Source organism: Crotalus tigris, unplaced genomic scaffold, assembly GCF_016545835.1.
Source record: "Crotalus tigris isolate CLP2741 ecotype Arizona unplaced genomic scaffold, ASM1654583v1 scf7180000024338.4412243, whole genome shotgun sequence".
Lineage (NCBI taxonomy): Eukaryota > Metazoa > Chordata > Lepidosauria > Squamata > Viperidae > Crotalus > Crotalus tigris.
The window spans coordinates 3,570,144-3,589,143 of record NW_024100508.1 but is presented as its reverse complement, the minus strand read 5'-3'; the positions used below and the strand labels follow the sequence as shown (position 1 = coordinate 3,589,143).

At 42.4% G+C, this 19,000-nt stretch overlaps 1 protein-coding gene across 7 annotated transcripts in view; it reads left to right on the top strand.

The window, feature by feature from the left end:
* Positions 1 to 12,334: 12,334 nt before the first annotated feature.
* Positions 12,335 to 19,000, top strand: part of LOC120300124 (snake venom serine proteinase 12-like) — a 63,895-nt gene continuing 57,229 nt past the window's right edge. The window contains exons 1-6 of one of the 7 annotated variants that reach the window (XM_039325730.1): positions 12,336 to 12,610; positions 12,711 to 12,792; positions 14,006 to 14,156; positions 15,292 to 15,551; positions 17,315 to 17,460; positions 17,845 to 18,160. In XM_039325730.1, the coding sequence (XP_039181664.1) occupies positions 12,741 to 12,792; positions 14,006 to 14,156; positions 15,292 to 15,551; positions 17,315 to 17,460; positions 17,845 to 17,985 (750 nt within the window). In that variant the 5' untranslated portion in view covers positions 12,336 to 12,610; positions 12,711 to 12,740 and the 3' untranslated portion in view covers positions 17,986 to 18,160. Of the gene's footprint in view, positions 12,793 to 14,005; positions 14,157 to 15,291; positions 15,552 to 17,314; positions 17,461 to 17,844; positions 18,161 to 19,000 lie in introns of those variants that run through there. The other 6 variants (XM_039325728.1, XM_039325731.1, XM_039325734.1 and 3 more) reach the window with 6 other exon arrangements.

Here is a 19,000-nt window from a genome sequence, read left to right as displayed (position 1 = left end):
GCTCGTTTTCTGATCCTTTGGTTTTGCAAAGAAATGGCCTGTTAAATGGCAGCATTTGAACAACTGGGCTTAAAAGCTGAAAAAAGTACTGACCTGGACTTCCAGTTTTGTGTGCTTGAAGCTGAGTGAGGAATTTGATTTTCTCTTTTTTTTTCTTTATATAATTTCCTGGAAAAGATCCCCAAGAAGCAAAATACCTCCGAAAAGAAAGGAGGGGGATTTCCTCCCCACCCTTATACTAATGGAAGCGGCGAATTAATCTTTTTATGGAGGATCAAAATATATGGAAGTGAAACAAATATAAAATCTGAAATTTAAAACTTTACATAACAGAAGAGCATCTTTCCTAAAATAATTACCTGGGGGGGGGGGAATGAAAGGTACAAAGGTGTCTTGCCTGCAGACAGGAAAACAGTAACAAAAATGACATGCCACATGTAATAGTGTGTGCCCCTTACTGTAGTATTAATTACTGGAGATTAAGTACATGATACATAATACAGGATTGCCCTAGATATTTTATTCTAAGTAGAACCTGCTCACAAATCATTGTCTACTCCCTATTGTATGCCTTCTTACTCTCTTATAATCCTTTCCTCTATAATGAATGTAAATACCAACATTAATTCTTTTCCAATTATCTCAGTGCTGGAGTGAGCATTCCAAAGGACAGAGGAATGGGGGAAGGGGCTGCAAGAGCTACCCTTTTACTTGGCTTCCTTGTGAGTCAGGTTTTGGAAACCTTTCCCACCCTTTGTCCTCACCCAGATGTTTGGGATAGTATTCTTTGGACACTACAAAGCAGGGATCTTGAGACGTGGCCCTTTTATGACTTGTGGACTTCAACTCCCAGAATTCCTCAGCCAGGCACATTTGTGGTCATGTGATTGGACCTAGTAACAGTTTTGTTTAACAACTGAGTTGCCTGTCAAGAACTCCTGGTACAGTCTGATTCTCCTAGCTGCAATCAGTGAAACAAATTAAATTTTCTGCTCACATCAGCTGTAGAAATATGTCTGGGACTCCTTCTGGCTAAATAGAAAAAAGCGTTGGCATCCTTACCAGTGACCAACAGTGACTAACCAATCTAATACATTAATATGCCTCTCCGTTTTAAAAAAACCTTCTGATAATAGACTGGAGATATGGTTTCATCCTTAAACTTTACAGTAGACAAGGTAGATTTTACGAAATCATTTCTAGATATATATTCTAGCCTACTGAACAGAAATGATATATATGACATAAGGCCTCAGAATGATCACATGTCAAGAAATTGGAAGCAGATACCTTATTCTGCAGTTCTGCAGAAGAAAGCATAAGTTTTCATTAAATTGCTAGTTGTGTCCTTTAATTGAGACATCATGACACTTTACATAACAGAAGAGCACTTTTCCTAAAATGATTACCTGGGGGGGGGGGGGAATGAAAGGTACAAAGGTATCTTGCCTGCAGATAAGAAAACAATAAGAAAAATGACATGCCACATGTGATACAGTGTGCCCCTTACTGTAGTATTAAGTACTGAATATTTATACACATTAGCTGGGTTCAACAGCAGCCTATGTGTAAGGACCCACCCCACTTTGCATCTTAAGAAGACAGAACTCTTGGAATAGCTCTTCCAACAGGAATCCTTTATTAAGAGAAAATGGTTGCAGGCATGCTAGACAGGACTTGGGGTTCAAGCTCTCCCATTCAAGGTTTTAAGGGGTTCCCCAGTAGTCCCACCCAATCAACCCCCCTTCCAGTGATAGTTTCAAGTATCACAATTCCATCCCCTTTCTTCTTCCGTCTGGATGGAGACTTCAGATAACTACATGAAAGGCAATTACTCTTCTTTGATATGTTAACGCTTAGAGGCCACAATAAACACACATTCAGTCCTTTGAAGTGTGCTGAAGGAAGTGAGGGCCATAAAGCCCCTTTGCTCTCCCCCTTTTCTCCCTCTTATGGCAGAATCCAGAGAAGGCAGAATTGGGAGTTTCTATGTTTGATAATTAAAGATGAAATATAATTGGATTCTGACATCCGGCCCCTCTTAACAATAAGAGAGATCCACCTGAAAGAAAACACAAGTAAAGAATTTAGTTAGGCTTGTTAGGATACTCTGTGTGAAACTTCTTCAATAGCTTCGGAGCTCTGACGTGACGTTTATGGACCCACTCATTTTGTGAGGCAGGGAGGTGTTTCCAGGCAACTAGGTACTGAGTTGTTCCATGATATCTCCTAGAGTCAAGGATCTCTTTTATTTCGAAGTGTTGTTCCCCCTCCACCATGATTGGAGGTGGTGGGGGGGGGATTTTTGGCCGTAGAGGTGACTGATGCTCTCTTTTCAGCAAGCTGCAATGAAAAACTGGGTGTATTTGCCTGAGGTTTTTGGGTAATTCTAATTCTACTGTTACTGGATTTATGATCCTTTTAATTGGAAAAGGTCCTATATATTTTGGTCCAAGTTTTTTACAGGGCTGTAGGGACTTTAGGTATTTTGTAGATAAGTACACCATTTCTCCTATAATGAATGGTGTAGGCTCAACCCTTTTTTTATCGGCTTGTGCTTTGTATGCCCGCCTAGCTTCATCTAGTGATTTTCTGACTATTGGCCAGGTGTTTTGTAGGTTTTCCATCCATTCTTTCAGTGAAGGGATCGTTGGTTCTTTTGGGGTTAACTCTGGCATAGGGTTGAAACTTTGGCCGTTGGCTATTTGAAAAGGAGTGTAGCCTGTGCTGGAGTGGACTGCATTATTGTAGGCAACTTCTGCAAAAGGAAGTAAGTCCGTCCAATCACTCTGTTGGAAATTTAAAAAACATCTCAAATATTGCTCAAGTACCGACTGGCACCGTTCCGCTTGTCCATCTCCTTGAGGGTGGTGGCTAGATGTCAATCCCTGAGTGGTCCCTAAGAGGGATAAAAATTCCTTCCAAAATGCAGACGTAAATTGCACTCCCCTATCAGAGATGATGCGTTGGGGTGCCCCGTGCAATCTGTAAATGTGCTGGATGAAAAGTTTTGCTAAGGCCTTTGCAGTGGGAATTTTTTGGCAAGGGATAAAGTGCACCTGTTTGGAAAATAGGTCCGTGACTGTCCAGATAACAGTATTCCCATTGCTTTCAGGCAATTCCACTATAAAATCCATGGCTATTTCCCTCCAGGGGGCTGAGGGACTTGCCACTGGTTGTAACAGCCCTGGCGATTTCCCTTGCAACCTCTTTGCTGATGCACAGGTTGGGCAGCTGGCAACATAACTTTCTATGTCCTTTTTTATTGATGGCCACCAAAATTGCCGTTTAATTAAGTGTAAAGTTTTTACAAATCCAAAATGCCCTGCTGATTTTGTGTCATGGCAAAGTTGCATGAAAGTTAGTCTTTGAGTTGTTGGTATATATAACTTTTCCCCTACCCAAGGCAATCCGTCTCTCATTGTGCACACATGTTTGTTTTTCTGGAACCAATCATCTGTTTCCAAACTTTTTCTGAATTCAATCCCAGTTTGGCTGTCCAGTTGTGGTTTTATTTTGGCTTGGGTTCTTGTGGTTACTGGCGCTGCCAGTTGTGATTCTGCCATTATTGGTCTAGAGTCTGTGGTTCGTGCGCTGTTATATTGGGGCATGCGAGATAGTGCATCTGCCAGGAAGTTCTTTCTTCCTGGTAAATGTTTGAGCTTAAATTGGAATTGGTGAAAATGCTGGGACCAGCGGGCTTGTTTGGGATTGAGTTTCCTGGAAGTTTTCAGGGCTTCTAAATTTTTGTGATCAGTCCATACCTGGAAGGGGATTTTGTTGCCTTCCAGGAACTGTCGCCACGTGAGTAATGCCCAACGTATCCCATAAGCCTCCTTCTCCCATACGGGCCAGCGCTGTTCTGTTTCCGTGAGTTTCTTAGATGTATATGCACAGGGTTGCAATACTGCATCATCATTTTCTTGTAATAGCACAGCCCCCACTGCCACATCACTTGCATCTGCCTGTATTATGAAGGGCTTGTCCATATCTGGGTGCCTTAGTACTGGTTCGGCAGAAAAAAGTCTCTTTAGTCTCTCAAACGCTGCTTGGCACTCCATTGTCCATGTTAGTGGCTGGCTAGGTTTTACTGAGGATGTTCCCTTCGTTTTTAGTAAGTTGGTGAGGGGCAAGGCTATCTGTGCAAATGAGGGGATGAATTGGCGGTAAAAATTTGCAAAGCCCAGGAAACTTTGTAGTTGCTTTCTTGTGCGGGGTGGTGCCCATTCTAATACTGCTCTGACCTTCTCTGGGTCCATTTCAATGCCCTGTGGGGATATGCGATAGCCTAGGTAGTCTATCCTTTCCTGGTGGAATTCGCATTTTGAGAGTTTGGCATATAGGTGAGCGGCTCGCAGCTTCTTTAAAACCGCTCTGACAAGTTTGACGTGTTCTTCTTTTGTTTCGGTAAAGATAAGAATGTCGTCCAAGTAAACAAGGACCCCCTTAAACAGGTGCTCCCTTAGAACGTCATTGATTAATTGCATAAAGACTGCAGGGCCCCCTTGTAATCCAAATGGCAAGACTTTGAATTGATAGCACCCCATGGGGCAGTTAAATGCAGTCTTCCATTCGTCCCCTTCCTTGATTCTCACGCGATAGTAAGCTTCCCTTAAGTCTAGTTTAGAAAAAATTTTCCCTTTCGATAGGTGTGACAGCATGTCTTTCATGAGGGGCAGCGGGTATAGGTTGCTTTCACTGATTGTGTTCAGGGCCCTATAATCCACGCATAAACGTAAAGAGCCATCCTTCTTCTCTCTAAAAAGGACCGGGGCAGCCACTTTAGGCTTAGCTGGTTCAATGAAACCTCTCTCCAGGTTTTTTTTTATAAATCTTTCCATTTCCTCCTTCTCCTTTGGGCTCATGGAGTATAATCTGGGTTTCGGGAGTTTTGCCCCAGGCTTGAATTCAATGGTACAGTCTGTGGGTCGGTGGGGGGGAAGCTCATTCGCCCTCTCCTCACTGAAGACTTCAGCAAGGTCCCTATATTCCTCTGGTATTTCTGTTAATCTTTTTTCCTCTCCTATGGATGCTTTTTCTATTCTTGATTCTGGTAGCCTCTCTTGGGGTTTTAAGTCCATAGGGTCCCCCTTCGGGAATTTGATTTCTGTCGTCCTCCAATTTACCCAGGGGTTCCATTTTTTCAACCATTCCATCCCTAGAATCATTGGGCATTCCATACCTGGGGTCACCACAAACGTTAAGTCCTCTTCATGGTTGCCCAGGGAGAGGTGTATTGGCAGAGTGGCTAGGGTAGCTGGCACCCCCCCTGCTATGGATCCATCTAGCTGGCCAAATGAGATTGGTTGTTCCAGTCTCCTGGATGGGATGCCCAGATTCCCCACTAGTGTTGGGCTAATGAGGCAGCGGGTGCAGCCAGAGTCTATTAAGGCTTTCACCTTCACAGCTTCGGGCATGGGGGGGATTAATATAGTCACTGTTTTGAAGATGGGTGTGATGCGTCCACTTACCAGGGGTTCGCCTTCCGAGCTGTCATCTGAGGCATCCACCGTCCCTGTGGTGTAGGCTGGAGTTCTTTCCCCTTGGTGAGCAGAGGTGGGGTTTTCTGCAATTTCCATCATTTTCATGGCTGTTTCTTTTGGCTTAGCTGAATACCCTCTGGGTTTGTTGATTGGGGATCTGTCTGGGTTGTGCTGGGGGGCCTTTGAGCGGCATTCTACAGCTCGATGCCCTTCTCTTCCGCACTTGAAACACCCCATCTGCTTCTTGGCTGTATCCGATGATTTCACCGGTTGGTGTGTCAGCTCAGGCGGGGGGCGGCTCCATTGTTTTCCTCGGCGGTGCCTCTTCAATATGTCGATCTCTGCTTCCTCTGCCAAGACGTACCATTCCTCAAGTCGATGTGGGTCCCCTCGGGGCAGGCAAGCATCATATAGATCATAGTTTAGTCCGTCTTTGAAATGGCCAAGGAGGATGTCTTCTGGCCAATTCAGTTTGCTGGCAATGGCCCGGAATTCTTGTGTATACTCAGCCACTGGGCGTTTGCCCTGCCTCATCGTTGTTATTCTTTCACGGGCTTTGCGATCAGCCAGGGGGTCTTCAAATCGTCTTCTCAACGAGGACATGAAACGGTTGAAGTTACTGAGTTCTGGGGCATTGGAGTCATGCAGGTTCACCACCCAATCTGCAGCTGGTCCATCCAGGGCAGATTGCACGATCCGGATGCGGGCTTTGTCGCTGGGGATGTCCTGCCCATATTCCTCCATGTAGCTGAGGACTTGGGTTAGGAAAAACCCCAAGCGTGTTGGCTCCCCTTTGAATTTCACCTCCAACGGTGGACGTCTTGGAATGGATCGGTGCCTCCATTGTGGGTGGTAGTGTCTTCCGTCCAGATTTCCATCTGTGGTCCGGTAGGGGGTGGGAGCTCCTGGATCAGTAAATGTCCCTGGGGTTGCAGGTTCCACGTCCCCCTCGGTGTCTCTCCCTTTGTGGCTCCAGGAACTGGGGCGGGCGTAGGGCTCAGGAATCTCCTCTCCTAGGGAGCTGAGAGTTCTCTTCATCAGGTCAATAGCTCTCTCTAGGATCCAGTCTGAGTACGGCATACAGCTTCCTCCCTCTTCACTTGCGTGCAGGGATTTCTCCATCTCCTGCTTCCATTCTGGTTGCTTGGTCCCCCGTCTCAGGGTCACTTTTCTTGATTCCTTTCCCCACTCGCTTTTCTTTCCAACGCCCATCGACCAGCGAGGCTTGTGGTCCTGTGTCTCCACCACTTCTTCTTCTGAGAAATCTGGCCTCTCGGATCCCAACATCTGGCAAGGTTCCAACTGGGTCAGCGGCTCTCTTTCCAGGGAGTTTTCTCCCTCTCTTGCTTCGTTGTCTGACATGGTAAATTTTTGCAAAATCCCCCGGCAAGGGTCTACCTTCCAGGTGGATTAATTTTGCAAGTCCTGTCTAATGTAAGGACCCACCCCACTTTGCATCTTAAGAAGACAGAACTCTTGGAATAGCTCTTCCAACAGGAATCCTTTATTAAGAGAAAATGGTTGCAGGCATGCTAGACAGGACTTGGGGTTCAAGCTCTCCCATTCAAGGTTTTAAGGGGTTCCCCAGTAGTCCCACCCAATCAACCCCCCTTCCAGTGATAGTTTCAAGTATCACAATTCCATCCCCTTTCTTCTTCCGTCTGGATGGAGACTTCAGATAACTACATGAAAGGCAATTACTCTTCTTTGATATGTTAACGCTTAGAGGCCACAATAAACACACATTCAGTCCTTTGAAGTGTGCTGAAGGAAGTGAGGGCCATAAAGCCCCTTTGCTCTCCCCCTTTTCTCCCTCTTATGGCAGAATCCAGAGAAGGCAGAATTGGGAGTTTCTATGTTTGATAATTAAAGATGAAATATAATTGGATTCTGACACTATGCTCAGATACAAAACAGATATTGTGTTCTCACAAAGAAAACAATTGTATGAGTGCTTCACTTGTGACTGACATGATAAAACAGTGACTTCCCACCATTCACCAAATCATAGTTACTGCCCCCCTCCATTCCATTTCAAGGCTACCCCAGCTTTTGTGTGAATTCTGCTATTAGAAATTCAAGCTAAATCAAGGCAAAAGCAAGGGGGGGAGGACCTTGATGCCCAAATTTGATGTACCCCAACCTTCTTGCCAATGTTCCTAATCTTCATGTAAGTGCTAATCTATGATGAAAAGACAAGACAAGCTATCTGGGCCAATACTGTCACCCAATCCCCCAACTAACGATGATGATGGTTTAATAAACTTGTGGAATACTGTCATTTGGCTGCAAGGTTACCTTTTGTATTAAGTCTGCTTGGGTGCACATTCTTTCCAAACAGTTTTCTTTTGCTACTGGAAACCCTCGACTTACAACAGTTCATTTAGTGAATGTTCAAAGTTACAACAGCATTTTTCACACTTATGACCGGTGCAGCTTCTCCACAGTCATGCAATTTACCTGCCAATGCTTGACAACTGGTTCCTATTTATGCTGGCTACAGTGTCCCGGGGTCACATGATCATCTTTCGTGACCTTCTGATAAGCCAAGTCAATGGGGGAAGCCAGATTCACTTAACAACGGTGTTACCAACTTAACTAATTTTACCAGTTTAACAACTGCAGTGATCCACTAACAAATGTGGGAAGAAAAGTCATAACATGGGCCAAAATTCACTTAACAAATTTCTCACTTGTGCAACATAAATTTTGGGCTCAGCTGTGGACATTAAGTCGAGGACTACCTGTATTACAGAGAAGACTGTCTTTGGGTGAGGCCACAAAGGGCTTGGTCTGAATGGAGAGAACTTCTTCTGCCCAGGACAAATTGAGAGGGCAGATTTCACCCAAACCGACCTCCTCCACCCCCTCCCTCCCTCCCTCCCTCTCTCCCTGAGCCCCCTTTTTTGTAGTAGTTGAGGGTGGGGATGCCAAGAGCAAAAAGGGGAGGTGACCAAGAAAAATAGGACTGTCTGCATGAGCCCCTTCCTCCACGGATGCCCGGGGAAGGCAAGGCAGGTTCCCCATCAACAGAACCAGAACTGTGGCTGTTTGGGGTCCAAACCTCTCGAAGGACCCCGGCCTCCTCCTCTTGCTGCCACTTCCTCACCCCTAGAAATGTAAAGGTCTGGGAAAAAACTAGAAAAATTGGGGGGGGGGAGAGTATTTCCCCCCCCCATTTTTAAAAATAGGGTTTTGGGGAAAAAGGGGGAGAGAACTGTTTTTTCCTCATTTTTCCAGGTTCCCCCCCCATCCCTACTCATCCCCAAAATTGATGTGCCAATGGCCAGGAGGACGGAGCCTGTGATCCAAAGACTTGGACGGGTGTGTCTCCCCTTCGGGGTGGAGGCCTTCCCATGCTCTTCCCAAGGGTCAGCACCGCTGGGAAACCCGCCCCCCTGAGGATGGAAGGAAGGCCTGGAACAGCTGGGCTCCTCTCACCGGCCGACTGCAAGCAAACTCCCTGCTTCTCATCACGAGGCTGATGAAACAGCGGCTTCCTCAAAGTGACTTTCACCTGCAGAACAGGCCACCAAGACACTGGAATGAGTGATGGGGATGTTTGAGCAGCACCAGAAGAATAGGTGGAAGGAAGCTCTAGCTCCGCCTCTTGTTTTCCTGTTGGGTCCCAACCCTAAAAGTGCAGCTGCTTCTAGAGTGGAGGTGGGGAACTATGGCTCCCCTTATGACTTGTGGACTTCAACTCCCAGAATTCCTGAGCCAGTCTGGTACCATAGTTGGATACCCTCCCCCCAGTTGTACAGACTTCAGCTTCCCTAATTCTCCACAATTAGCATCCTGACTGGGAAATTCTAGGAATTAAAGTCCAGGTGGCTGGAGAGGATGAAATTTAAAGGTTAAGGGTAATTTTAAACAAATCAAATTCAAACAAATTACAGCTATGGAGAACGTCCATCCAGTGCTGTGCATAGCCAGCTTTCCTGATCTCCTTTTCCAAAACTACATCCTAGAATGGAAAAGATGGAGTGTTTTCAAACTAGTCTCACAACCCTGAAAATTGTTAGACTTAAGTTAGTATCATTTGCCCCCACTATTCATAATATGGAAACAGTTGTTTCTCCACACCAGCTAAACAAATGGGCCAACTGAGTGTGTGGTTGTTTTATATGGTCTAACTCCCTGGCTTTTTTAGGTTTAAAAATATTTCCAGTTCTGTCCTAAAGCTGAAGTGAATTCTGCACCAACATCTCACATAGACTGCATTAATGACATATTAGGGTTTTTTGCTTTCCGGAAGGGTCTGTTTTATTGAGATACATATCCAGTCTTGTTATCAGTGTTCTTTCGTGCTTCAGGCTCAGTGGTGGGATTCAGCCAGTTTGCACCATTTCAGCAGAACCGGTAGCTAAGTTTTTGTTGCCCAGGCCCAGAATGGACTTCTGGAAGCAGCATCCACACAGAACTGGTTGTTCACATATTTGAATCCCACCACTGTTCAGGCTGCATGATATAGAGCCAAGTTATATAAGGATGTGAAGGGTTCTGGAACAAAGGATGATTGTGTAGTCTACCTGTTGGTTTCTTGTTTATTTTAATTAGCTTTTGCACCAGAGAAATTTCATGCAAGCTTGGGAAATGTGTACATGGATGGGATATACTGAAGGAGGGAATAAGGGACTGCACATGAATGATTGATGTCTTTCTTGTGATATAATGACTCTGTTGTCTGATTTTCATTGGCTAATAAAGTGGATAAAGCAATTCTACCAACTTTCTAAGACGTGGCACATTTGGACGTGACTCTGCCAGCCTTCCAGATTGTTGGCCACCCAGCTGATTCATTTGATCAAATAAAGTGCTGCTTAATCAAGAAGTCTCGTCTTGGGTTATTTAATTAGATTAATATGGTATCTCAAGTATAAATAAAGGACTGGGACCTTACAGCACCATGCATGTATTTAATTTGTATGGTGCCATCACAGCACATATGCCTCTGATTCCCTAGTAGATACTGCCTTTAAGAGTATATAGAAAATACACAACAGCAGACATAGCACCCAAACATTTTTCCCCGCTAGAAAAATATATTTGCTGGGGTCTTCAAACTTGGCACTTTTATGACTTGTGGACTTCAACTCCCAGAATTCCTGAGCCAGGCACATTTGAGTTTTGAGTGATATTTTCACTCAACTGTTTAAACCATGAGTCTCCTCTTCACAAAACAGAGATGTTGGCTTAGCCTGTGCAACAGTTAGTGTGCAAAGAAACATACAGTAATCTAACACAATGTATGAGTCTGTATGATATCTGATGCTCTTTTCAAGATCAGATCTTTATGTGTTCACTGGCTGTCTATGATAAGAGGAGGCAACATATGAGGTTATTCAAATATGTTGAAATCAAGACTATCTACACAGGTAAATTTTTCACGTAGTACTTGCTTAGCCCAGAACATGGGATTAGCAACTAAGAAATGAGCAGGTGTGAAATAGCTGATTCTGGTGTAATAATTTCTGTTATCACCCATACAAGCAACTATAAAGTTTCCCATGTAAATATAAGCTATTTCACGTAAAGAATGGAAAGGCTTCTATCTTGTTAATAGGGGTCCAGTGAGAAAGCACCATATATACCACAGTAATGACATCTATCCCATTCTTTGAGAACATTACCATAGATAAAGCAAGTGGTAGAACACATTCATGAATCATTAACTGAGTTAGCAGGATAAACACAGGCATGGGTACTATGCATTTTATTAGAATGGGTAATATCCAAGGTTTTGTACTATGAAATGATTCAGATGCTCAGGCAGACAAGAGCCATTTCAGACAATCCTTCAGATGCATACATAGAAAGGACTCAGCAGTGCAACATCCTGAGTAGGGGGAGCTACTGGCAGACAAAAGACCATCAGATTTTGCCTGGAAAACAGCCATTTCCCTGAAGTTCATCCCAGTTGTCAACCTGCAAAAGAACCGGACATTCCTTTGATCACTGTTTCTCAGTAAGAGAGATGCCGTTAGAACTGTAACTCTTCCATACAATTATGCTTCTCAATTATGTCCTGAAAGAGAGGGACAAGAAATATTTTGAATACAGTTCTGAATGGAGGTTTTTGACGGTGTGGAGTTGGTAATCAATTGTTTCCAGATGGACTGAAACTGCAACACCCATGATTAATATGCCAGGGATTCTAGTGCTTTACTCCAAAGTATTTTGGTCTGATCCTTCATGGCTGACCCACTGAAAAGGGAGAGATCTTTTACTGATTGTCTTCCTTTGCTTCCAACTGGTTTCTTGTACAAAAATGTTTTAGCCAGACTTACGGAATTTACTTACCCAAAAAGAAGGGCACAGGGATGAGTATACTTATTTATACCACTGACAGACACAGCGATGGAAATCTACCAGGAAAAAAAAATTAAAATGCATCTAATCTAGGATTCAGAAGAGCTCTTAAAACAGAACTGTGTATAAGCCTGAAGAATCTACAAGACTGTGTATTGTCCAACACCTGGGTCTCCAAAATAAAAAAACAAAGTATCCACCATTTTGTCCTAAAACACATCCAAATACAGTGATTCAGCCAGTTTGCACCAATTTGGCAGAAATGGTAGCTAGGTTTTTGTTGCCCAGGCCCAGAATGGACTTCCGGAAGCGGCATCCACACAGAAAACTGGTTGTTCACATATTTGAATCCCAGCACTGTTCAGGCTGCATGATATAGAGCCAGGTTACATAAGGATGTGAAGGATTCTGGAACAAAGGGAAATTGTTTAGTCTAACTGTTGCTTTCTTGCTTTTTGGAATCGGCTTTTGCACCATAGAAATTTCATGCAAGCTTGGGTAACATGTACATGGATGGGATATACATGTATATGGATGAAGGGAATAAGGGAGCGTCTTTCTTATGATGTCTTTCTTATGATGTAATGGCTCTGTTGTCTGATTTTTATTGGCTAACGAAGTGTATAAAGCAATGCTACCAACTTTCTGAGACGTGACACTTCTGGACGTGACTCTGCCAGTGTTCCAGATTGTTGGCCACCCAGCTGCTTAATTTGATCAAATAAAGTGCTGCTTAATCAAGAAGTCGCTGCTTGGGTTATCTGATTAGATTGATATGGTATCTCAAGTTTAAGTAAGGGACTGGGATCTTACCGGTGAGAAAGTGGTATTTTTTCCCCATCTGTCTTTCTGCTTCGGAGTGGAAGAGAACAAAGTGCATTCTTGCGAAAAATTTTCCCCATTTCTAAATTCCAGGCAAACATCTTGCCGTGCAGATTTGAAGCTATGGTGCTGATCAGAGTGCTAGCAAACCTTCTGATACTACAGCTTTCTTACGGTAAGAGTCTGGACAATGGAGCAAAGGGTGGACGGAGCTTTAGGTGTCTTTTTCGGTTTAAATCTCCAGTTACAGGAGTAAACTTGCATGTAATTATTTACTGTAGATGTATAAGCAGGTCACAAGTAGAGAGTGGGCGAAGAATGCACAGTTGGTGTAAATGGGGAAGACCATTGCTCTATTTGCAATGATAGTATGAATTGATACATTTATTCATATCAGCAAAACTAGCCAGTTAAAACTATATAATCCCAAATATGGTCAGCTTCCTTTCGTGTTTCTATTTATTTGGCAACTGACTTCAATAGAGGAAGATAACTTATTAATTAATAAAAGATGCATTGAGAAAAAAAGTTGGGAAAGGTTTTTCAGTGTTAAGGTGGTCTTTAAAAAATGGTGTACGAGATGGCCATTGATTTTTGTCCAAACTGATAAAATATATCTGTTGGATTTAATCTAGCTCCCATTCTGTTAGATTTGCTACATGATACAGTATGCAATACCTTGGTCATTGCTTCTGAAACAAATATCAAAACCAATATGCAGGGATTTTACTGCCATCAATGTTGGCTCAAACTGTTTTTAGTGAACCAAATACTAATGTTACCAACTTCCCATAGAGTAAATTCCATTTTCATTAATCTCTTCCCCTCTTTCACTCCTTCTGCCCCCTATTCTCCCCATCATGAGGCCATATATTTGGCTTAGCAATGCAATACAGCAAGATCAGACTCTGGACCAAATGCTTCTAAATGTGCATCCTTTTTAGAAGCTCATCTGAACACACTGGCACATGTTAAAAATGAAATTCTGATGCCCTTTCTCAAGTTTGTGTGTGTGCATGGCTTTTTTTGTCATAGAATGCCCAGAACAGAGTTCTGGCACCTTTTTTGGATGGAACCTTGTAGGATAGGCAAGGCGGATTGTATGACATGTGTGAGTTCTGGCATCTTTTATTTTTACAAAGAAGCACACACACACACACACACACACACACATATTAATCACTTAAGATTCACAGGTAGTTTACCTACCTGGGGATAAGCATATATATGATTTGCAAATAATCCATTTTATTCTACTGGTTTGATGCTGTGTGTCCCACAGTCATCTGTTACCCTCCAAAATTAGTGTACTGATAGAAACACTACCAATAAAAGCGATTCTGTTCTACTCCACAGCCAAACACTGAACGTTTTTGGTTTCTTTGCAGCACAAAAGTCTTCTGAACTGGTCATTGGAGGTGATGAATGTAACATAAATGAACATCGTTTCCTTGTAGCCTTGTATGACCCTGACGGGTTTCTCTGTGGTGGGACTTTGCTCAACGAGGAATGGGTGCTGACCGCTGCACACTGTGACAAGTGAGGGCATTACAGAATGTGGAAGGGTTGAGGGAGATCGTGTTTAGATATCCAGATTTTTTAATAATGTTTCTGCTAGTTTTTAGTGACTTCTCTGTGCATTTTGAATGAATGTTATGCTGTTACTGTTATTGCTCCTCACAATCATATCTTGAACAATGCTGTTTATATTTATGGTTGAATTTCCATCTTCTTACCCACAGTATTCATGTTTTTCCTTTTTTCTGGGATATAATAATAACAAGAATAACAAAATCTAGAACATTACCTGAATACCATCAACATTGACAAAATCACCACAGTCAATTGCAAAAGCAGCCTTACTTGGAACATCCTGTGACAATCCCTTTAATACCATAGAACCACAAAATTTACCTACCCCAGGTCCTTGGGAAGTACTTTATAGGTGGATAAAAATGCCAAATCCAGTCTAAATATCTGACTGACTGCGCAACTAACCAGAAAATATTAACCATATGGTGCCTGACTCTGGAGGTTTGCCGTAAGAAAATAAATTTTAAAAAAATCAGTAAAACATAAAAGATAAAAAGATGATGAAGTGAGAGGTTTCTCTCTCCCTTATCAAAGGCCTGGGTGAGGCATTACACCTTAATACCTCTTCTAAACAAGGGCAGAGTGGGCACCATCCAGATTTTGTGTTCGTCTTTATCTATCCCACCATCCTTTGAGATAGGCTGGATTGAGAGAGGATGTGTGCAATACAAAGTCATAACATTAGTACCGTAACCACATGGGTTCTATCTTTAACACAGTCATCTATAATTTATAAATGCAACGTTCACACACTACACATCCAAGTCAAGAAAGAGATGGTTTCATACTATATGCTGAGGTTTCTGAGTGCGAAACAGCACACAGATGAATTCACGCTTCAGGATTTTGTATAAACAATGGAAATAGCTTATTCAATCACCTTGAATGAATTTCTTGAGTGAACCCAGATCTCTAGGACATTTCCCCCCCCCCTCAAACACCATTGGAGAAGGTCGGTTATGGCCCTTTCTTGTTTGGCGCTAACAATCCTGGTTGAGGGCCAAAATGAGGTCAAGGACTATCCCAAGTAATATAGAGTTTATTTTAAGTCATTGTTATTAACTTGTTGTTTTTCTTGTAGGGAAAAAATGGAGATAAACCTTGGTGTGCATAGCCTAAATGTAGTAAATGAGGATGAGCAGACAAGAGTCCCAAAGGAGAAGTTCTTTTGTCTTAGTAGCAAAAACTATACCCGTTGGGACAAGGACATCATGTTGATCAGGCTGGACAGCCCTGTTAGCAACAATGAATGTATTGCGCCTTTCAGCTTGCCTTCCAGCCCTCCCAGTGTGGGCTCAGTTTGCCGTGTTATGGGATGGGGCAGAATCTCACCTAGTAAAGGTAGGGATCTCTATCTATACTCTCAGACCCAGCTTTTGATGTAACATCAACTAGGTCTAGGGTCCCACTATGTCACCCATGAATATTGGAATGTAGATGGACAATGGGATTCCCTAAGATTCCATTTCTTCATCCATTCCACACCCACAAGGTCCTTGGAATAAAAGAAATAAGTAAGGAACTGGCATGCTGTATACCTAAAAAAAACCTTATAGGATCAAGTTTATTTATAGCAGTGCTGTTGGGAATCAGAAAAGTCCCATTAGCATGGCAGTCTTGCCAGGCTTCATTACCTTTAATAATGGGGTATTTTGTGAATGGCCATGGCCATTTTGTAAATGCAGAAGTATCCCAGCGAGGATATTTTCACAGTATATTTACCACTTGCTCTCAAAATATCAAATATGAACTCAAAAACATGGTCTATCCTTGGATGGATATAAAATCTCTGTGGATGATTGCAGATGATTTCTTCCTTTTAAGTCCTGGTGGTGCAGTGGTTAGAATGCAGTATTGCATGTTATCTCTGCTCCCAGCCTGGAATTCGATCCTGACGGGGCTCAAGGTTGACTCAGCCTTCCATCCTTTTGAGGTTGATAAAAGGAGGACTCAGACTGTTGGGGGCAATATGCTGATATTGTAAATCACCCAGAGAGTGCAGTATATAGGTCTAAGTACTATTGCTAGTAAGGCCATAGAAGTGTTATGTGTGCTCTCAGCTTTGGCTTATGGTCATCCACACATTCAAGCCTGTCAAGGTAGGTAGATCTTGTAAGCCCACCTTGTTTTCTACCTAGGTTTCTACCAAATAGGTGTAGTTAGAGCAGACAAGTCACACAACAATTGTCAAGAGCTGTAATTAATGCTGTATAATTAATGACTCACATAAATAATTTTCAACTAACTACAGGATTTTTGGAATACATGGAGACCCAGTGAATTTAAAGTAACAGCAAAACTTTACTGCTTGCGATATAAATTTGCTCTTTCTCATACCCACACATGCACCCATCCATTTTTAGACACCTCATTCTCAATTAGGCTGCCAGGCACTAGCTAGAGGGACAGAAATTCCTAAGTTGTGGATCCAAAGATGACTCGAGGAGTGGGTGAGCTTTTGGACCCCTTTTTATCCTGAAAAGTTCTTGATTTGTTGATTAGCTGGGATTGGGGTTTATTCCACATTCTCAGGCTCAACTTTGTCTGATTCAGATGACATTTTTCTTTTGTTTCCTTACACTTATTTCCATCTCATCTGTCCTCCCCAAGGGATCTTTTGGACAAGATTCCTGGTTTTTTGTTCTTGTACACAATACAAACCTATGCGTCTCCTTCATCTTTAGATATGGAAGTTTCAGTATGCTGGCTGAGGAATTTTGCGAGTGGAAGTTCACAAGTCTTAAAGTTGCCAAGTTTGGAGACCCCCATTCTAGGTCATCTCCAGGGGATGCGAGATCAGTTCTGTGACTTTTGAACTAGCAAAAGCCCCACTTTTCCAACAAGGCAATCTTTACGTAGAGTGCCAGAGAAATCTGAGAAGCTTTCAAATGCCCATCAGCTGATAGAATACCTATTAATATCTTGACAATAAACATTTAAGTAAATCTGTTTTTCACAGGAGTCCCTTTGAATGGCTTTGAAAGACAATACTTCCTATTCCCAGGCAATGAGATCAGCTCCACTGATTGGAGACAATGGAAATTACAGCTCTAGGTGGTAAATTGTGAAAGGTAGAATTTTACCTATTTTTTATTTTTTTTCAGAGATTTATCCCGATGTCCCTCATTGTGCTAACATTAACATACTCGATTATGAGGTATGTCGAAAAGCTTACCCACAATTTGGGTTGCCAGTGACAAGCAGAACATTGTGTGCAGGTATCCTGGAAGGAGGCAAAGATACATGTGTGGTAAGATGATCCGTTTTAAGACAGACTCCTAAAGAAATGATGCCAAATTTCAAAGCTGTGACAGAGATCTAGCCTTGAAGGCATCTTGTAGAATCATACAAAGTTACAGCTTTTTCTAACTCAAGTGCCTTCTAGGTGTCTAGATTTCCAGACGTCCCAATACTGGTGATTCTGGAGGGGGGAACTTAAAGAGTTAAATTCTTCTAAAAGGATCCTGGATTGGGGAACATGGAAGTGAAACATTGGGGGCTATATGTAAATGGACGGTGGGAGCGAATTGTTTGCTCCACTTCCCATTCATAGATACGGTAGTAATGTTTCATGTTTGATTTTTCTCAACAATCTGACTCTGGGGGACCCCTCATCTGTAATGGACAACTCCAGGGCATTGTATCTTGGGGAGACGATCCTTGTGCCCAATCGCATAAGCCTGGTTTCTACACCAAGGTCTTTGATCATCTTGACTGGATCCAGAGCATTGTTGCAGGAAACACAGATGCAACTTGCCCCTTTGTAAACTTTTGAAAAGGGGGAGAAAATGTAACATATTAGTACATCTCTTCTATATCCTTAACCATATCCAACTACATTGGAATATATTCCCAGGCAGTAAGCTTTTTTTTAGACTCAAATAGGACTGCCTTTGGAGTAAGAAATGCTCAAAATAGTGCTGCAGTGATCATGTCCCATTTAATTTCAGAATAAAACAATCTCAGTAAAATGGAGGCCTGTTTTAGGGTGAGGTGCAAACTTTTCTGACTCTAAAATGGACCATTCCAAATATTTTTGAATATCGTTCAATTTCTGAATATCTTTCAATTTCTGTCCACTTCTGGGACAGTGGGGTCCTTGATGCTCTCTGAGCTTGTCTTCTTGCAGACATTTCATTACCCAGCTAGGTAACATCATCAGTGCTAGAATATTCTCTTCTATTGGTACTTCTGTGGCATTTACAATATGCTCATATGCAGTCATGCACTCACCTCACAAACATATCCATATACCCGGGTCCCACTGTTGCCTAAAAAGGATCCCAGATTAACGACCACTTCCCAATCACTAAATAGAATCTTTTGGGAATCATGTTTTCATGTAAATTCTCTAAAATCATATAAATCATTGCTCATTTTCTGATCCTTTGGTTTTGCAAAAGAATGGCAGCATTTGACCAACTGGGCTTAAAAGCTGAAAAAACTCTGACCTGCACTTCTGGTTTTGTGTGCTTGAAACTGAGTGAGGAATTTGATCTTCTCTTCTCTATTCTATATTTAATTTCCTGGAAAAGATCCCCAAGAAGCAAAATACCTCCAAAAGGCAAGGAGGAGGATTTCTGCCCCACCCTTATAATAAGTGAAGTGGTGAATTAAGCTTTTTATGGAGGATCAATATATATGGAAGTGAAACAAATATAAAACCTGAAATTTAAAACTCAAATCTGAATATATCTAAAATTGTTGAGACTCTCATTCTATAGATAATTGTTCATTTTGAAAATTGGAAAACAAATAGATGCTGACACCTAGTGGTGGATGAAGACTAT